The sequence below is a fragment of the Amphimedon queenslandica genome, unplaced genomic scaffold (assembly GCF_000090795.2).
Source record: "Amphimedon queenslandica unplaced genomic scaffold, v1.1 AMPQUscaffold_13492, whole genome shotgun sequence".
NCBI classification, from domain to species: Eukaryota; Metazoa; Porifera; class Demospongiae; order Haplosclerida; family Niphatidae; genus Amphimedon; species Amphimedon queenslandica.
Window position 1 is genome coordinate 92,953 of NW_003546272.1, and position 17,475 is coordinate 110,427.

Consider the following 17,475-nt stretch of genomic DNA (forward strand, 5'->3'; position numbering starts at 1 on the left):
AGGCTGTGGCAGTGAGAGTATAAGATATCCCAATAGCATCTGCGGTAGCAGTAATGCATAATCGTTGTTGTTTGGAAAATTATAGACATGTGGATTATGAGAGAATGCAATCAGAAGTGTGCGTGATAGTTCAGAGGCAAAGGCTAGTAATAAGCCAATCCACGTCAGTATGAGTAGTCTGGGAATGAACTTGTGGAAACATGCTCTGATGACATGCAAGTGTACTATTATTACGACAAATGCAGTGGTCAACTGTAAAATGTGACTTGCTACCAAGCAGCCTTCTGTTCCAATTACGTTAGTCACAAAGCTTTCATCGCTGCAAGCAAATCCAATAACAGCAATGAATAGTGGTAGCATGTGAAAGAATGTCTTTACATCTTCTACCTCTTCCTCTGTGAATGGTCCACCATATTTATCCTTACCCAGGTCCAGTCTTGAAGGAGCCTTTTCCTCCCAGTAGGTCAGAGCACTACGATTCTCAGGATACTTGTGCTTCCTGGCATAACACAATACTCTAACTATCAGTTTGATGGGATTCTTGATCAGTGATACATTCTCCAGTTTGTGTTTGAAGAAAGAATGAGAGACCAGTACAAGAGTTAGGAATATTCCAGATGCTATAAATGAAAACAAAACTGCATATTCACTATAATTCCCAAAGCAACTCAATACAGATAAAAACAGTCCTGAAGTAAGACTGACAGCGAGATGCCAATATATAATAGATTTCAGTTCATCGGATGAAGCTCCAATAAATTGATCGGTGTTGTATTGAATGATGTTGGACTTGATGCAACAAAAACTCGCAGTACATGCAAGATAAACTATACCATACATCCAAGACAAAAACAACTCAGAATTGTAAACGAGGCCATACACAGTAAAAGCAATCCCTGACGTGAGCCACTGCAAAAAACACAGCACCATGCCAATCATTATAACCTTATATCGTCCAATCCATAAATCAGCCATCATCCCAAAGAGAGGGAAGAAGAGAAATGTCAGACAAAGCATCATATCCATACCAAAGTAATCCTTTGCCGACGTTGATGGTGTGGCTAGGCGGCTAGTCATAAGGAAATATGCACTCAGATATAAAGACAATGACAAGAGATAATCCCAAACTATCAATAACACAGCTGAAAAAGGACAACAAATACAGCAGATTTTCTTGTTATGATTAGGCATTGTCGTGGGCTTGAAGGAAAAGAGAAAAGTTTGAGTGTGTTTATAATATGCAATACAGGATGACTCAGCAGAATCTGGTTATTTTAATAAAATAAAATAAATAGATACAGCATTTGAAGGCTGTCAAGTTATAACTGGCAAATCCTCTAACTTTTGCTTCTTTGATTCTGCTATTTCTCTTTCCTAAAATAAATAATTTTTTAGCTAGAAACTGATAATAGTATTGAGACATGAATTAAGAGAAGCTATTATAAGACTTAAGACTGTAAATCATTAATACTTGAGATATTGTGCTAAGTTAACTTACAGTTCCATATTGATAAAAATGTGGTGCAAGTTGATAAAGCCATTCTGGATCAACCTAATGATAAATAAATTTTATTATCAATGTACATACAAATTTATTATGCAAGCCCATTATAAAACACAGTGGGTAGAGTCAGAGTGCTTACTACAGTCACATCCCTCATGAATAGGCTTGATGTCTGAAGGACTTCATTGAACACAACCCTATAAAGCAGTAATTATTAATGCATTAGCTAAAATAAGAACTGAATGTGAAGTAAAAGGAAAAGAAGCAAATTCCACAATAAACAACAACAAACTGAGCAGAAATATCACAATAATCATAACAAAATTTTATTTGAACTTTAAAGCAATATAAACAATATAGTTACCATTGAGGGCTTCTTTCCTCAAACAGTATTGATGAAGGATGAATATGAAGAGTGTGATTGCCTCTAATAGTCCTACAAATGGACCCAACCAGTATTCACAAGTACACGTACACGAATAATGATATTACTTGTAGCATGTTCCTGTGTAATGAAGCCTTGCAGCATGAACAAAAAATCCTGACACAATACACTTTTGAATTGGAATAGGATCATCTAAAAGAATGCAATTAAATTAAAATGATTATTTATAATGTCTTACCATGACAAGATACCAATTTAATCTTAAATCTATGAAGCAACCTCTTCAATTGTTCTCTAATGCTCACAGCATGGCAGAGGCCTATAGTAATGTATAGGCATCACCTATAGCTCCAATCTGATAGCACTTACTCTTGTAATGTATAAAATTTTGCTGACACCATCTTGGATCTTGATTATACTAAAATGACAAGTCAACTATCAAGGACATGAATGATAATACTAACCCTGATAAAGGCATTGTAGACATTAAGTAGGGTCAAATGATCTCCCTCATACACGCAAAACTTTCTCTTTGCTTGCGACTTAAAGTAAAGAATACTATAAGAACTAAATGGGGTATGAGTATCTCACAGCGTTGGCTTTTTGTCTTGTTGGCTGATGGAATGCATGATTAACTTGCAGCATAGCAGTAATTGTTAATATCTCCTCAGAGCAACCAAAAGACTCTAATGATGAGAATGAGTTGGTCTATGTACGTGTATGTGTGTATGTATACCTGATAATAATAACATTCGAGCAAACATGGGATTGAGTGGAAACTCAGCCATCTGCATACCAAGAGGGTTGGTCAGTTTACCTTCATCATCCAATGCTAGAGGGAAAGGAATGATAGTGAATAAGCAAGTCCACAAGGATCAGCATTGTATGCATGTCTACCTCCAAGAGCATAGAGCAGCTCTAGACCTTGTAACAAAGACTCAGCAGGAGGAGGCTATGAGGAAGAATGAGTGAAAAGAGTTAGAAAAATTAATGGAAAGAGTTTTAAAGGAACAACATGCAAAATATGCAGCTACTGTATATACTCACAGAGAGGTAGTTGAATCTTAAGACATTATCAATTCCTAAAGCTTTCAGTTGGAGCACGACAGGAGCCATGCTGCTTCTCTGAACCTCTGGTACAGTGGTAACATCAAGAGCTCTGTATGACTCCTCTATATATTCAAGCATAAATACAATAATATGAAGTATGGAAATAATAGATAGCTGAGTAGAAGGGGTGCAAATTTTAAAAGTTGCTCCAAAATTGGGTAAAAGTCTCGGACCAAATTTTGCCAAAATTAAAAAGGAGGGATTTCTACATTTTTATATTTTTTCCTGATGCATATACAGGTCCTTATGTTGTGTAGAAAGTTTGAGCTGATTCCAATCGAGACTAGATTTTTTATGAATTTTCAAAGTTGCTTAAAATTTGGCCAAAGTCCCTGTACTATAGTACATGGTCTCGGGCCAAATTCCGCCAAAATTAAAAAGGTGAAAAATCTCCATTTTAATATTTTTTCTGATGCACATACATGCTCTTATGTTGTGTATCAAGTTTGAGTTGATTCTAACGAAAATTAAATTTTCTATGATTTTTAAAAGTTACTTCATAGAAAAGCTTACCAGTGTATAGTCTGTATACTTTCCCTGAGCGAACTCTGCCAGCTCTACCGCTCCTTTGTAAAGCAGAAGACTGTGATATTGGTACTATTACCAGTGACTCTATAATAACAACAACAACAACAACAACAACAACAACAATAATAATAATAATAATAATGAAGCACATGTACTGATTGCCAAACCTAGTGATGTCTGTGGAGAGAATGCCTTTAGCTTTACAAATCCACAATCAATTACTGTATCAGAATTATAATATGAAGCAATAATTATTTCTTGTTAGAAAGCTAACCGTACACAATACCGTTGATGGTTACTGATGTTTCTGCTATATTAGTAGAAACAATAACCTGAAAATAAATAATAATAATAATAATAATAACTATTATTATTATTATTGTTATCATTATTATATTCTTAATAAGAGGGGGTTAATTACCTTCCTTGAATTTGGAGGTGTCCTTTGAAATACTTGTATCTGAACAACAAATAATACTAGAAATCTAATAATGATTGCAATATTGCTAATACTTGTTCTGAGTATGGTAATCCTCCGTAAAGAGGAAGAGGGAGTAGTTGCAATCCTTTAGTTACTCTTTCTGCATGTTCCTTCAACAGCTTCACAGCAGTTTCCACCTCTTCCTATATACATGCAAAAAGGGAAAAAGAAGTCATTTGGTACTTGGAACACAGTCTCTATGCATATCTTAACACTGACCTGTCCTGTGAGGAAAGCCAGTATATCACCAGTTGGTTCCTCTCTGTGTATAGCCAGGGCTGTGTCAACAGTGGACTTAACATAATCAGCAACAGGACTAGGGGAAATGAACCAAAGGGCAAGTAAGCAAAGGGTACGAGTAAATGAAGAGCTCACAGTTTCGTGTGATGAATATCAATGTCAAAAGCTCTTCCTTCAATAGTCATGATAACTGCAGTGTCCTTCCTGGGGTCGGCCCTATCCGTATTAGTCTCAAAATAAGATTTAAACAACTGTAAATAAATAAAATAAATAAACTTTCTTTTATACGAATTTTATTACTTCGGCATCCAAGGTAGCCGAAGAAATGATGAGATGGAAGTCATCTCTCTTTTTCATTATCTATAAAATATAACTCATTATTACTATTACTATGATAGAATGTGTCTTTGCATACTTTCTTTAACAGACCAATGACAATATCAGTGTTAATATTACGCTCATGAGCTTCATCCAGCATTACAACACTAAGAGATAGTAGAGATAATTGCTACTTCATATTATATCCATATGGTCAAGTATTAATTAGCCCATACAATGTCATATTATACAGTCAATACCTGTATTTCAATAGCAAAGGGTCCCACATCATTTCTCTTGTTAGCATGCCGTCAGTTAAGAACTATTGTGAGAAGTGATACTGTGTACTAAGTGTTTCAATGGAACCTTTATTCTAGTTCCTTTGCTGTCAGTGCAATCATCAAACCTGATGGAGTATCCAACCTGAAGAAGGTGTCATGTGAGAGTCAAGTGGCTATAGTACAATACATATAGTGCATTGTGTGGAGGGTTTCCCAAAGTGAGCTGAGCAGCATGAGCTTCATGAGCTGACAAATACTATGATAATCATACAATACATGTACATGGATTTTGGAGAAACTTTTAGAATTCGTAAAAATCCAATTTTGATCAAAATCAGCTCAAACTTTCTACCCAACATTAAGTACATGTATATGCATCAGAAAATTTTTTGAGCAACTTTAAAATATACTGACAAAAACCTTCATGAGCACTTTGCCAAAATCCTATGGGAAACCCTGATTATATGTACCTCATGGCCTAGCACTACTCCTCTCTCATCAGCTACTCTGGACGCTACCTTTGAAACACAAAATAATCATTAAAAAGGATTTCTTCTCTGGCCTATACTCTATCTCCTTACTGTAGTGACTGCTATCCTTCTTGGTTGAGTAACGGCCACAATGTATCCATTACCGGTCCAGTTGGCTTCGTGAAGATATTGGGGGATCTAGATACAACAAAAGTTAATAATAAAATTAATTTCTTTAGCATTAATTAAACATACCTGCGTTGTTTTTCCACTCCCGGTTTCACCAACAATGACAACAGTGCGATATTTCTCGACAAGATACAGTATTTGTTCACGATACTAGAATATTTCGTATCATTTCATAAACTGTATGTTATCATACTCGAGCAATCGGTAGCCTTTGTCTTTGTTGAGATATTGGTAGATGTAAATGAGTATTGAAAGTCATGCAGGAGCCTGCTCCTTCACTTCCTTGCTTAGCACGCTCCAATTCAACTTGTCCTGAGGGTCGGCTTCCTCCTTTTGATAAACCATAATCAATTAAGCCTACCAGAACTGACAAACCTGGTTTCCAAAACTTATTTGATGTCGCCATCTTTATTAAATTAAACCACGCCCATTGGCAAGGGCGCCACGTGTTATCACGTGTGACATCTAAACATTTTTACTAAAAGCTAAAACTAAAAAGCACTAATGATTGACTGGTTCTAGTTCTGCTACTAAAATTTTACTACTGAGTACTATTGAAGAGTTCCAATAGAACAGCTAGTGTTCTTAATCTTGCAATGATCTTCATCTTGAATCCTTTATAGTCAAAAAAGAAAATATATTGGCAACTCTATTATATACACATACCTTTCTGGTGCCACTTTTGATTGCATAGATTTTCCAATTTTAGTGTTAGTAAATAATTTGCCCCCATGAGGATTGAAGTAGACATTAAAAATCTATCAAAATCAATAGAGTCACTATACTTAAAGGTGCTCTAGTCCTATACCTTTGGAATAAAAGTGAACCCAAGAAAAAGTGTTGCATCAATAAGCAAGCCCAATCCAAACAGTGCAGCATAAGCATTGTGACTGCGGTCCAAGACAAATTCTGTGACACCGAGCATGACCAGAACAATACTGTTAATGTAAATGATGGCAGCTATCTCCTTTGATTCATTGAGAGCCTTCACGTTCACATTGCGCATGTGAAAGGCCATGAATATGGCGCAAAGTTGAAGGATTCCTTTATAGCCAAATGAAAACAACTCCGAAATTATAGAGCTATTACAAATGACAACAAAATAGTGTACTATTCTTCCATTATCCTATGATACAAAATCAGTGTTAATGAGTATACTTGACATTCATGGACTTTCTTACATCTACCACAAGTGGATGCTCTTGATCCCTTACAATGGCATGCTTTATCCTACCAGTAAATATAATTATGAGGTCAATAAGCACAATGCCTATTATTATAAGCAAAAGCATCCAGTTTTTGATCCCCTAATCATATAAAAGGTGAAACCATTTGAGCTATAGCTAATCAGCTATGCTTACCACTTTCTTTTTTGCTTTTATATTGCTAAAGATATAATAGATCCGCCATGTCCTAGACAAAATGACACCAAAACAGAGGTTGTATCCCAGAGAAAACAGCCGTGACCGTGACTTTAAAAATAGGTTAATGCTAGGCCATAAACTATACAGCTTACATTGCAAAAGACTTCTTGTGTTTTAGGATTGTATGGAGTATAAGAGAAAAAGAAGACACTTATATACAATACTGCTGAGCCAAGAATAATCAAATAGTTCAATTTAGCATTATTTGCCATTAATACTCTAGTAATATAACAATAATATTCACACATACTGTGAATGGCTTACTTCTTGTTACTATAAACAATGTTGAAAGTCAAACACAACACTGCAAACACAATGCCACAACCTGCAGTTAGGCTGTAGATGACAACCAGCACAATATGGTTTGAATGCAATCTATCCACTGGGTAGCCGTCATATGGAGGAGACCCACCTGGTAATACAAATAAATCATAAAATAATAATATTATATTCTGGCTTGCCAATCCACAAGCTCGTGTTTGATTCTCCTTTTAAAAATTTGAAAATACTTCTTTGAGATTCTACGGTAACACGACCAAATGTCATTATATTAACTGTGGTCCCTATGATTGTCTTATTAAATTAAAAAATCTATAATATAGAGATACCTGATGATCTATATTGACGACACAATATAACATTGTCCAGTCGACTACCATTAAGAGTGAAAGCTATATCACCCTATGCACACACACACGTATAGGCTACAATACAGTTTAATACAAACTTGACTAACAGTTATTCCAAGGAAGTTAACTTCACTGAAACTCTGCTTCAAAATGCATCCTAACTTCTTATTAGTGTAGTTGAAATATTCCAATGGTGCTATTTCTCCGGACAGTTTTTCACACCCAGTCTCATTACCAAAAAGGATCTTCTTGGATGCAATGTCTAATCCAACAGCAATAGCCCACACAGCATCAAAAGCAAGTCCAGCAATTCCTAATTCTGTTAAATTTTCATACTTAGGCTCTTGTAGAAGAAAATGATATTGATCAGCAAATATTCTTGAAGTCTACACAAAATAATAATTATGGTTTTTAGTTGCATATTTGCCTACCAAGCCAGAGTAAGTTACTATTGACTCATTCTCAAGTGGGAAAAATCCTTCAGGAACTACACCCATGATGCCATTCAACATTTGTAACATGATATCATCAGTACAGGAGCAGTTTCCAGAGGACACAGTCTTCCACCAATCTGGAGCATACCACATTGGAAGGATCCATACATACTTTGACCCATACATTCCTCTGTAATATGCCTGGTATATAAATGGTAATGTAACATCATAATAATTGATATATATGTACATACACATACCTTACACAGTACTTGATAGCTAAAACTAGGATAAGCATTTATTTTATTTATTCTAAAATTCATAGCATCATTCTACAAAGAAAATAGTTACCATAATGCTGATAAAGAACTTGCTAACTCTTGCAAAGAAAGGATCCAAAGAACCTCCTGTTTTAATAACATATCCATTAAGAACCAAACCTCGTGTCTTAAAGGCGGTACTAATACTTACTAATGTCTAAAAACACACTAGCTATTATCACAGCATTCATTTGTTAGCTTACATTTTGAAACAAAGCCTCATCTTGCGTTATGACTCCCATTTGTTTCCATCCAAACTCTACCATAAGCTGTGCTAATGCTGTACCAATAAAGCGCTGTGCTATTATTGTTCTGAAAAAATTCCTGTATCGATGACGATCAAATAATGCCAGAGAGCTAGATGCAAAGGCAACCTACAGTATTAAAAAAATCATTGATACACTTACAATTATTATATTAATTCTGCATACTTGCGGTATATTCCAATAGTGACTAATCTCAGCTACTGGAATGGTAGCAGTAGAGCATCCACAACCCAACAATGCTAAAATAGTAGCATTACGGTTCACTAATTTGAAGAACTGGTCCAAAGAGCTTGTATAAGAACACTATAAAAATTAATTCATTATTAAATATAATTTGAAATATTGCACTTTTGAGTCCAGAAAATCAGTATACCCCAATGTATAGTTCTCAAGGAGGTCATTCCTCTCGTTAATGAGTTTCAATGCCAAATCAACAACAGGTATGCTCCCACTGGCTATGAAAGAGCCAGTGAGTGAGGTAATGTATCCAAACTGAAGAGAAGAGTTCTTTTTGAAAACTGAAACTGATGTGGAAAGTGACAGAGACACAAGGAAAAGAAGACAGAGCAGCTTCATGACTTTTACTCACACTGATGAAATAAACAAGGATGTGTACTGTGATGAGTTTAAATAATGAGCACGTGCATATGAAACTTGAGGATGTGACTCATAAATTTCACAACCATTAACACTTAAGAAAACCTTTAGTGTTTTAGCCAAGTTAGGTAAAAATGAGAGCGAGTAAACATTAACCAATAAAGGTAAAAACTAAAAATAAACAAGAGTGATATGCCTTTTAGTTTTTAAACATGACTTCTTTTTAAAATATGACTAAAAATAATTAAATATCATTATAGAACTAATACAGTGATACTCAAAACAATGAATGAAAATACTCAACTAACTACAGTAAAGATTAATTAATTGTCCTTCATTATACTGTTCCTGCATAAGACAATATGGCATTGGTAGGCTCAATTTTTGCTTGAGAAAGAGCAGCTACAATTGTCGTTTTGTGGTTGAATATTTTTGTTCCTTGAGGATCAAAATACAGGAAAAAGATCTTAAGAAAAAAAAGGAAAGTTCTTATCTTACATGTAAATGTATATGTTGGATTTCATTTACCTTAGGAATAAAGATAAATCCCAGAAATAGGGTTGCTTCTATAAGCAAACCAAGACCAAATAGAGCAGCATAGGCGTCATGATTACTTTCCAGAGCCAACTCAGCCACAGCAATCAGAACTAGTATGATGCTGTTAATATATATAATGGCGGCTATCTCCTTTGATTCATTGAGCACTTTCACGTCCACATTACGAGTGTGGAATGCCATGAAAATTGCACAGATTTGAAGAAAGGCTTTGTAGCAAAATGAAATGCTAAGCCAATAGAAGGAATTCTTTGTGTGGCATAATAATAAGAAATTCTTCTGTATCAAACCATCATCCTTCACAAAAGAATTAGATAATTATAATATTAATATTAACCAACAACACATACAGTGACTGTCTGTGGGTGGATGGTGTCATTTGTGAAAGTGGCAGACATTCTTGACAATGGAATAGTTGTGCCAATAGTTATGATGGTCATGTCAATAGCCACAATACACAGTACCATTAGAATGAGAATCCAATCCTTAATTCCCTATAATTAAACAAGCTTTAATCTAAAGTAATTGACATATAAATATTATTACAGTGGATTTCTTTTTTGGCTTTGGATTGTTAAAAATGTAATACACACGCCAAGTCCTTGCAAGGATTACACTAAAACAAAGGTTATATCCCAAAGAAAACAGCCAGAGTCGAACCTGTTACAAATTAAGATAATTCACAACTCTTTCAGGCTATACTGGAGCTTACATTACAAAAAGCAGTTTGCATTCTCTGCATATCAGCAGTATAAGAGTAGAAAAAGACGCTTAAATACAAAAATACAGATCCAAAAATAATTATGTAGTTTAAGCGAGGACTGCTCAGTTTCACTAATCTATAAAATAAAAAAATAATAGCAGCCTGGGTCATTACTTACTTCTTGTTACCGCAGACTATGTTAAAAGTGAAACAGAATGTAGCAAATATAAGGCCACAACCTGCCAGTATATTATAAATGATGACTATTACAATATTGTTTTGATGTATTTTATTCATTGGATAACCATCGTAGGGAGGGACACCACCTAAAGACAGAAAAATAGAACACTAATAGCTACATGTACATGAGTAGCCTACCAATCCATAGGGTACTGCTCGATTCTCCTTGTATGAATCTAAAAATGTTTCTTTGAGCTTCTACTACAACATGACCAAATGTGACCCTTGCTACTGAATTTGCTACAGAACATAATAGTACCACTAAATATCATTATGTTGATACCTGATATTCTTCTGTATTGTTGATATAGTATAATGTTGTATGGTCGACTACCATTCAAACTGTAAGTTATTTCACCCTATACATTATTACAGTGAATAAAAATCAAAATTTAATTTGCAACCAACAGTTATTCCGAGGAAATTAAGTTCACTGAAGCTTTGCTTTATAACACATCCTAGCTTCATATTAGTGTATTGAAAATGTTCCAGTGGTACCAGTTCTCCAGGCAGCCCCTCACATCCAGTCTCATTCTTAATCAAAATCTTCTTAGATGCTACATCTAACCCAATGGCAATAGTCCACACAGTATCAAAGACAGTTCCAGGAACTATTTCTGAATAGTTTTGATACTTGGGGTCTTGGAAAATCCAATCAATTTTATCACGAAACATTTTTGAAGTCTATAAAATATTCAAGCATTCATAAAATATTAAAATTATAAGATTACCAAGCCAGAGTAAGTTATTATTGACTCATTTTCAAGTGGAAAATATCCCTCAGGAACTACACCTATGATGCCATTTATCACCTGCAACATGACATCATCAGTACAGGAGCAGTTTTTAGAGGATACAGTCTTCCACCAATCTGGACCGTACCACATTGGAAGGATCCATACATACTTTGACCCATACATTCCTCTGTAATATGCCTGGTAATGTAACATCATGCATATTAACTAATATACATGTACATACACATACCTCACACAGCACTTGATAGCTAAAACTAGGGTAAGCATTTATTTTATTAATTCTAAAATTCATAGCATCTTTCTATAAAGAAGATAGTTACCATAATGCTAATACAGCAGAACTTGCTAACTCTTGCAAAGAAAGGATTCAAAGAGCCTCCTGTTTTGATAATATATCCATCTAGAACCAAACCTTGTTTTTCAAAAGCACTGATGATCCCTACCAATACCTAAATACTGCAATGTCAATACATTGGTTTTATAATCACATGCAGCTCACATTTTGAAACAAAGCTTCATCTTGTGTTATGAGTCCCATTTGTTTCCATCCAAACTGAACCATAAGCTCAGCAACTGCTTCACCAAAGTAAACATTTGAAATTAGAGCTCTGTAGAAATTCCTGAATCGGCTGCGATCATTTAATATGTGAGTGCTAGCTGCAAAGGCTATCTGTTAAAAAATAACAAACAAAAAATCTCAAGTTTATATTTTAAAATGGACAAAGAAAAATCCCAATAAACTCATGATTGTCATTGTACTTGTAATAATGCACTTACATGTGGTATATTCCAATAGTGACTAATCTCAGCTACTGGTATGGTAGCAGTAGAGCATCCACAACCCAACAATGCTATAATAGTAGTATCACTATTAATCACATTAAAGAATTGATCCAGAGAAGTGGTACGATCACACTATATAACAAATAATAATGAAGCAATGAAATAAGATTTACTTTTGAGTCAAGTATGGGAGAGTAGCCAAGTGTATAATTATTTAGAACATCCTTCCTATCATTAATAAGCTTCAAGGTCAGATCAACAACAGGTATGGCACCAGAAACTACAACAGGCCCAGTCAGTGTTGTAATGAATCCAAAAGTAAGGGAGGACTTGTTATGAATTCCTGCAACTAAAGAGACAAAGAGAAAGAAAGAAAAAAGAACGCAGAGTAACTTCATTGCTGTCTCTTCAGTTCTTTCAGCTTATTAAAATATAAATAACTGTAAAAGGCACTCATAATACACCAGGTTACATAATTTGCAACTATTAACACTTTCGGTTTACTTAAACCTCTCCTATTTTGGTGACAGCCGAACCCAAATAAGTTTAAAGGGAGGAGTTTTTGTTTTACCGCTCCATGTGACATAACACGACATCATTACAATTTGGATTAAGGACTGCATGGTGCATTAAGAATCAATTCACTGATACAGACAGATATTCTTATATTTTCAAACGGATGCATGATGCATTAAGCTTTATTTAAGTCTCCACTGTAAAGAAGCAAATTGAGATGATTCCCAGTTTAGTTGGCTCCTCTTCCTTCAAACGTGCACAGAGAGGAATATTTGACACTGGACTAGAGAGGGTAGATAGCAGTGGCATAGGAACAAGTATGATTTTTGACATCATTTGCAACCATTCAAGACCAGGTTGGATTGACACTGTGTGATATCATTGACACATAGAGAATTGTCATAAATTCACAATTGTTAAGTATCTGGAAATTAAAGTACTCCCATGGTATTTATCCATCTATCATACCATCCATTGAGCAACATAGCTGCAAGAATTAGTGCAATATGACTACTATAATAGAATGCATTTGTGCAAAGTTATTGTATGCATCATAAGCATGGAGAATTTCCATATTGTAACTTTATGTTGAAGAATCTCGTTCAAGGCTGCCTCCTTATAGAATGCTCTGTTGCCTAGTTCTCTTTAGACAAACTAAATTCCATTTATCATACCATCCATTGTAATCTCATAGAAATGCTGAAGTTGCCAGTGGCTATATAATTGACCACAAATAATGTTAAAAATACAGAAATAACCATGCTTTTTAGACATTTTAAAGACTCAAAATATTTGCCACACCACAACAACCACAAATGTAAATAAAATATATTTCGATAATCAAGAAAAGTTTCAGATAATAGACTAAGTACATGATGAAAAAGAAACATGTTCCATTATATAGTAGCTGCCACTGACATGATCCAAGCAACACAAGAGAAAAAAGACATAATTTTAAAAGTCTTAAAAGACATTTTAAGACATAGGAAAAAAGACTCTATAGCTAATAATAGTTATACTCTATGCCACACTGACCACCAAACCTTTGGTAGTATAAGCTGCTCCGAATTATGAATGGTCATAACACAAAACTAACAAAAGATACAAAATTGCCATGCAGGCATCTCTAGTGAGTATTATAGCAAACACAACAAAATACAACACAGCAAATATAATAAAATTTGCTTCTCTCTGACAAATTAGAACTGGGTACAGTAACTATAGATTCTCTTGGCGGTTCAGCTTCCAATTCATTCAGTATTGCTTTCCAGCCATTAAGATTCTCCTCTAGTACTAGGATAACTTCTTTGGTCTTTTTTGCAGCATCTGAGTTAGACTCACCGGTTGTTCGGTACTTATGAACATCATAAGAAGCTCTGAAAATTACTCCAATATCAATTGGAAGGAAAACGACATCCAGTACAATGCTACCAATACTTAGTATCCCACCAACAGTCCGGAGGCCTGTAGCTGCCAAACGAGTACCAGTGGCAGCAGTCCTGCCCACAGCAACAGCACTGGTAGCAAGTCTAGTTATATCACCAGCCACTTCAGTAAATCGTCCAATATTATAGACCAGTAGAGCAGCATTCCTGGCTAAAGATCCATGTGCATCGTAATACTTCAATTGAACGTACACTGTATCTTTACATATTCTATGCCTTGCTGAGAGACTTTCAATATAGCTGTCCAATTCTTTGCCATACTTCTCAATCTCAGCTGCCTGGACTCTATCTCTTTCAACAGCTTGCTGAACATTCTTAAGCAAACCACTGGATACAGCATGATACCCAATTTGAGCACCAGCAATAGTTGCACCACCAGCTGCAGCGAGACCAGCTCCTACACCTGCAACAATAAAGCCAGCACCGAAAGTGAGCAATCCTGTAGTGACCCCAACAATGCCTAGAACAGACCAGATATTGCACGTGTATACACGATACACGAATATTTACACGAAAATAACAGTAAAGAGTAGATAGATGTAGATACAAGGTGATTATTCCTTAATACACGAAAATTACACGAATATTTTTAATTTTAATAATTAAGGGGTGTGGTTTTTAAAATGGCGACCGAAACATGTGTTACTCCTAGCTCAAGAAATATTGATTATTCTTTCTTCTTTACACTGCCTACTCGGCCCCAAATGAACAAAGACTGTGTGGCTAAATGTAAGACATGTTTAAAGGACTACAAATTCACGTTAACTACAAAAGGAAACCTTCTCAAGCACCTACAAACATCCCACTCTCACTTACTAAGAAATCACCGAGAAGAACGGCAGCGTCAACTAAGAAGTTCTAATCAGATGCTTCTTACAAGTGATGTGCAAGCTAAGAAAAAGCCAGACTTCAAGAATCAGGACAAAATTGCTACATCTGTTGCCTTAAACTTGTGTGGTCGTGGAGGACTTGCTCTACAGATGGTTGAACAACCATGGTTTCGGTCATTCATGGCTGATGTCGAACCTCGCTTTACACCAATATCAAGAGTATCTGTAAAGAGAAAGTTAAATGATTTGTATACTCATGATAAAGAGCTCTTCCTAAAAGAGATATCAGCATTGCGGCCAAAGCCTACAGTTACTGCTGACTTTTGGACAGCAAGAGATGGTCGAAACTTCCTTGGCTGTACTATTCATTTCATTACTGAAACAGGTCTCTGAAAAATAGCTTACTTTTTTCAAAGAAGTTCCACCTCCACACACTAGTATTAATGTCAGGAATCGTTTCGAAGATGAGCTAGATCGAGTAAAAGTACTATGCTTTCTTGTAGTAACAGACAATGCTGCAAATATGAAGAGTGCCTTCACTATGGAACTTGATGATGAGTTCCCTTGTCCTACTGAAAATGATGAATCCGACAGTGAAGATGAGAACACAGCAATGCTCTCTCAGTGGACAAGCCAACCACTTTCACATTTTGAAGGATGGATTGGGTGTGCTGCTCATCAGCTACAGTTAGTAGTACATGATGGCTATAAAGAGCTTTTAAATTACCGTAGAGTTCAAGCTGCATTTAAAAAGGCGAAGGCTATATGTACTCTCTCGCGTCAATCAAGCCATTTTCGTTATGCATTACAAGAGAAAAGGATACCTACTGCTAATGAAACACGATGGAACTCGTACTTAAGAATGCATAAATACATCTTAAAACATGTCGATTTATTAATACTGCATTAGAAAGTTGTAACCACTTAACTCTCACTATTACTACTACTGATAAAGAAAATCTTCAAGGTGTAGTAGATGTCCTGGAATACTTTGCTGAAGGAACGGATATCCTACAACGGGAAAATGAACCTACCTCTTGTCGTGTTATTCCTGTCGTTGACTCTTTAGAAAATGCAATTAATAGTGTTCCAAGAGATAATACAGCTATTAATGCATTGTGTGAAGCTCTCAAGAATAGCTTAGAAAAGCATTTCAGATACTTACTTGACTCTGCAGTTCATCAAGCATCAACTGCCCTTGATCCGAGAATCAAACTCACTTTTACAAACAGTCATACTGAAGGCAAGTTTTTCAAGTTTTATCCAACCACTGTAAAGGATAAAATCAAAGAACTTTTACCTCAAACTGATTCTATTGCTCCGCCTACTACTGAAGCTGTATCTACACCCACTACTAATGATATTCCTTTAGATTTAGAAGCACAGCCACAAAAGAAGAAACGTCTCTTAGATTTCAGCAGTGTTGTAGTCCATGGCAGTTCTACTAATGAAAATGATGTCGAATTACAAGTGTACTTTGATCACCCTACATTAGATATGAAACCGTTAACTTTTTGGTGTGAGCGAAAGGTTACATCATTATCTACTTTAGCATTACAATTACATTCAGTACCATCGAGTTCTGCACCAGTTGAACGCCTTTTTTCAAAAGCTGGGATTGTTTTAAGTCAGAGACGAACTCGTTTGAAAAATGAACAATTAGAACAATTACTTTTCTATAAATAATGAAGTTTTTGTTACTTGATAACATTTTTTGTAAGTAAATGTAAATACAAGAAAGTAAATGATGCAAGTACATGTATATACATGAGAATTTTTTAATAGTAGATGTAAATACAGAGTAGATGAAAATTAAGTAGATGTGCAATATCTGGAACAGACCCAGTAACTGTAGCAGCTGTTCCTCCTATTGTGGCCTTTTTATGTTTATCATAGCTTTCTTCAATCTCCCTTTTCATTTGATAAATATAAGTAATAGTGTCCTTTCTATGACTTATTCCTATTCTTAGAGATTGCTCCAATTTAGACTTAACTTGGCTTGCTAGATGAAAGTCGGCATCAGTAGTCAGGGAATATGAAGCCATAACTCGGAGATAATTGACTAGTGAGCTTGTAGTGAATGTATGCACGGGTAGCTCTTGTATTTATAATGGCTCAGTAGACACACCTACATCTACATGCACTATAAAGATATTCCTTCCTGTGCTACAAAAGTCGGTGAAATGTGCTACTAAGCATCTCATAAAACAAATATGCAATCACGCTTCCTGCTATAGGCCATGGAAAAGTTACCCTATAAAATTTTTCTTTTGTGACCACACCCATTACAATAATGGCATAAACCATAACTCATTCAGAGCTCAAAAGGTTTATACCCAATAAATAATATATAATCATTGTGCCAACATTAACAAACGACTACAAACACAGAATCACAAAAATCGAAACTCACATGATAATGTATTTTATCTGAAAATCAATGATTACCTGGAAAAAATATCACACACA

General features: G+C 35.4%; 5 protein-coding genes across 5 annotated transcripts in view; 2 read left to right on the forward strand and 3 right to left on the reverse strand.

Annotated features, from left to right (window-relative positions):
• Positions 1-23, forward strand: part of LOC100633290 (translin-associated factor X-interacting protein 1-like) — a 5,427-nt gene extending 5,404 nt beyond the window's left edge. Inside the window, exon 14 of the mRNA XM_019993489.1 lies at positions 3-23. Coding sequence (XP_019849048.1) covers positions 3-23 — 21 coding nt within the window. The remainder of the gene's footprint in view (positions 1-2) is intronic.
• Positions 24-1,230: 1,207 nt separating this feature from the next.
• Positions 1,231-5,952, reverse strand: LOC100633419 (probable ATP-dependent RNA helicase DHX35). Its single transcript, XM_003384369.3, has 28 exons — positions 5,882-5,952; positions 5,700-5,836; positions 5,573-5,656; positions 5,429-5,515; positions 5,318-5,365; positions 4,933-4,989; positions 4,827-4,888; positions 4,664-4,733; positions 4,549-4,608; positions 4,384-4,499; positions 4,228-4,324; positions 4,041-4,151; positions 3,949-3,987; positions 3,802-3,859; positions 3,695-3,748; positions 3,513-3,611; positions 2,937-3,061; positions 2,787-2,841; positions 2,626-2,721; positions 2,481-2,575; positions 2,354-2,431; positions 2,259-2,307; positions 2,128-2,208; positions 1,997-2,081; positions 1,869-1,940; positions 1,644-1,701; positions 1,499-1,552; positions 1,231-1,374 (listed from the first exon to the last, which is right to left on the reverse strand). Exons 1-28 carry the CDS (start codon positions 5,910-5,912, stop codon positions 1,315-1,317), a joined length of 2,118 nt encoding a protein of 705 aa, XP_003384417.3. The 5' UTR covers positions 5,913-5,952; the 3' UTR covers positions 1,231-1,314.
• Positions 5,953-5,965: 13 nt separating this feature from the next.
• On the reverse strand, positions 5,966-9,169 carry LOC109580419 (gamma-aminobutyric acid type B receptor subunit 2-like). Its single transcript, XM_019993507.1, has 16 exons — positions 8,928-9,169; positions 8,745-8,882; positions 8,517-8,687; positions 8,372-8,470; positions 8,254-8,325; positions 7,991-8,194; positions 7,667-7,945; positions 7,539-7,611; positions 7,392-7,493; positions 7,195-7,342; positions 7,023-7,149; positions 6,868-6,978; positions 6,688-6,813; positions 6,315-6,632; positions 6,173-6,264; positions 5,966-6,121 (listed from the first exon to the last, which is right to left on the reverse strand). The coding sequence occupies exons 1-16, from the start codon at positions 9,153-9,155 to the stop codon at positions 6,058-6,060; spliced, it is 2,352 nt and encodes a 783-aa protein (XP_019849066.1). The 5' UTR covers positions 9,156-9,169; the 3' UTR covers positions 5,966-6,057.
• Positions 9,170-9,371: 202 nt separating this feature from the next.
• On the reverse strand, positions 9,372-12,628 carry LOC109580420 (gamma-aminobutyric acid type B receptor subunit 2-like). Its single transcript, XM_019993508.1, has 15 exons — positions 12,389-12,628; positions 12,210-12,347; positions 11,932-12,102; positions 11,783-11,881; positions 11,662-11,733; positions 11,406-11,609; positions 11,083-11,358; positions 10,958-11,033; positions 10,813-10,914; positions 10,613-10,760; positions 10,444-10,570; positions 10,278-10,391; positions 10,082-10,225; positions 9,705-10,028; positions 9,372-9,642 (listed from the first exon to the last, which is right to left on the reverse strand). The coding sequence occupies exons 1-15, from the start codon at positions 12,611-12,613 to the stop codon at positions 9,514-9,516; spliced, it is 2,349 nt and encodes a 782-aa protein (XP_019849067.1). The 5' UTR covers positions 12,614-12,628; the 3' UTR covers positions 9,372-9,513.
• A 2,901-nt stretch (positions 12,629-15,529) lies between these two features.
• On the forward strand, positions 15,530-16,692 carry LOC105316827 (zinc finger BED domain-containing protein 4-like). Its single transcript, XM_011412049.1, has 2 exons — positions 15,530-15,858; positions 15,921-16,692. Exons 1-2 carry the CDS (start codon positions 15,530-15,532, stop codon positions 16,690-16,692), a joined length of 1,101 nt encoding a protein of 366 aa, XP_011410351.1.
• The last annotated feature ends 783 nt before the right edge of the window (positions 16,693-17,475 follow it).

Bases quoted from the DNA above. Each gene is read 5' to 3' on its own strand.
- LOC109580420 (XM_019993508.1), bottom strand. From the start codon at position 12,613: ATGAAGTTACTCTGCGTTCTTTTTTCTTTCTTTCTCTTTGTCTCTTTA. The intron at 12,348-12,388 runs GTAAATCTTATT...TTTGTTATATAG, and splicing joins CTCCCATACTTGACTCAAAA to TGTGATCGTACCACTTCTCT. The intron at 11,359-11,405 runs GTAATCTTATAA...AATATTTTATAG, and splicing joins TAATAACTTACTCTGGCTTG to ACTTCAAAAATGTTTCGTGA.
- LOC100633419 (XM_003384369.3), bottom strand. From the start codon at position 5,912: ATGGCGACATCAAATAAGTTTTGGAAACCAG. The intron at 1,941-1,996 runs GTAATATCATTA...GTCCATTTGTAG, and splicing joins TACACAGGAACATGCTACAA to GACTATTAGAGGCAATCACA. The intron at 1,553-1,643 runs GTAAGCACTCTG...ATTTATCATTAG, and splicing joins TCATGAGGGATGTGACTGTA to GTTGATCCAGAATGGCTTTA.
- LOC109580419 (XM_019993507.1), bottom strand. From the start codon at position 9,155: ATGAAGCTGCTCTGTCTTCTTTTCCTTGTGTCTCTGTCACTTTCCACA. The intron at 6,979-7,022 runs GTAAGCTGTATA...CTATTTTTAAAG, and splicing joins CACAAGAAGTCTTTTGCAAT to TCACGGTCACGGCTGTTTTC. The intron at 6,633-6,687 runs GTAAGAAAGTCC...TTTGTATCATAG, and splicing joins AGCATCCACTTGTGGTAGAT to GATAATGGAAGAATAGTACA.
- LOC105316827 (XM_011412049.1), top strand. From the start codon at position 15,530: ATGAAGAGTGCCTTCACTATGGAACTTGATGATGAGTTCCCTTGTCCT. The intron at 15,859-15,920 runs GTACTTAAGAAT...TGCATTAGAAAG, and splicing joins AATGAAACACGATGGAACTC to TTGTAACCACTTAACTCTCA.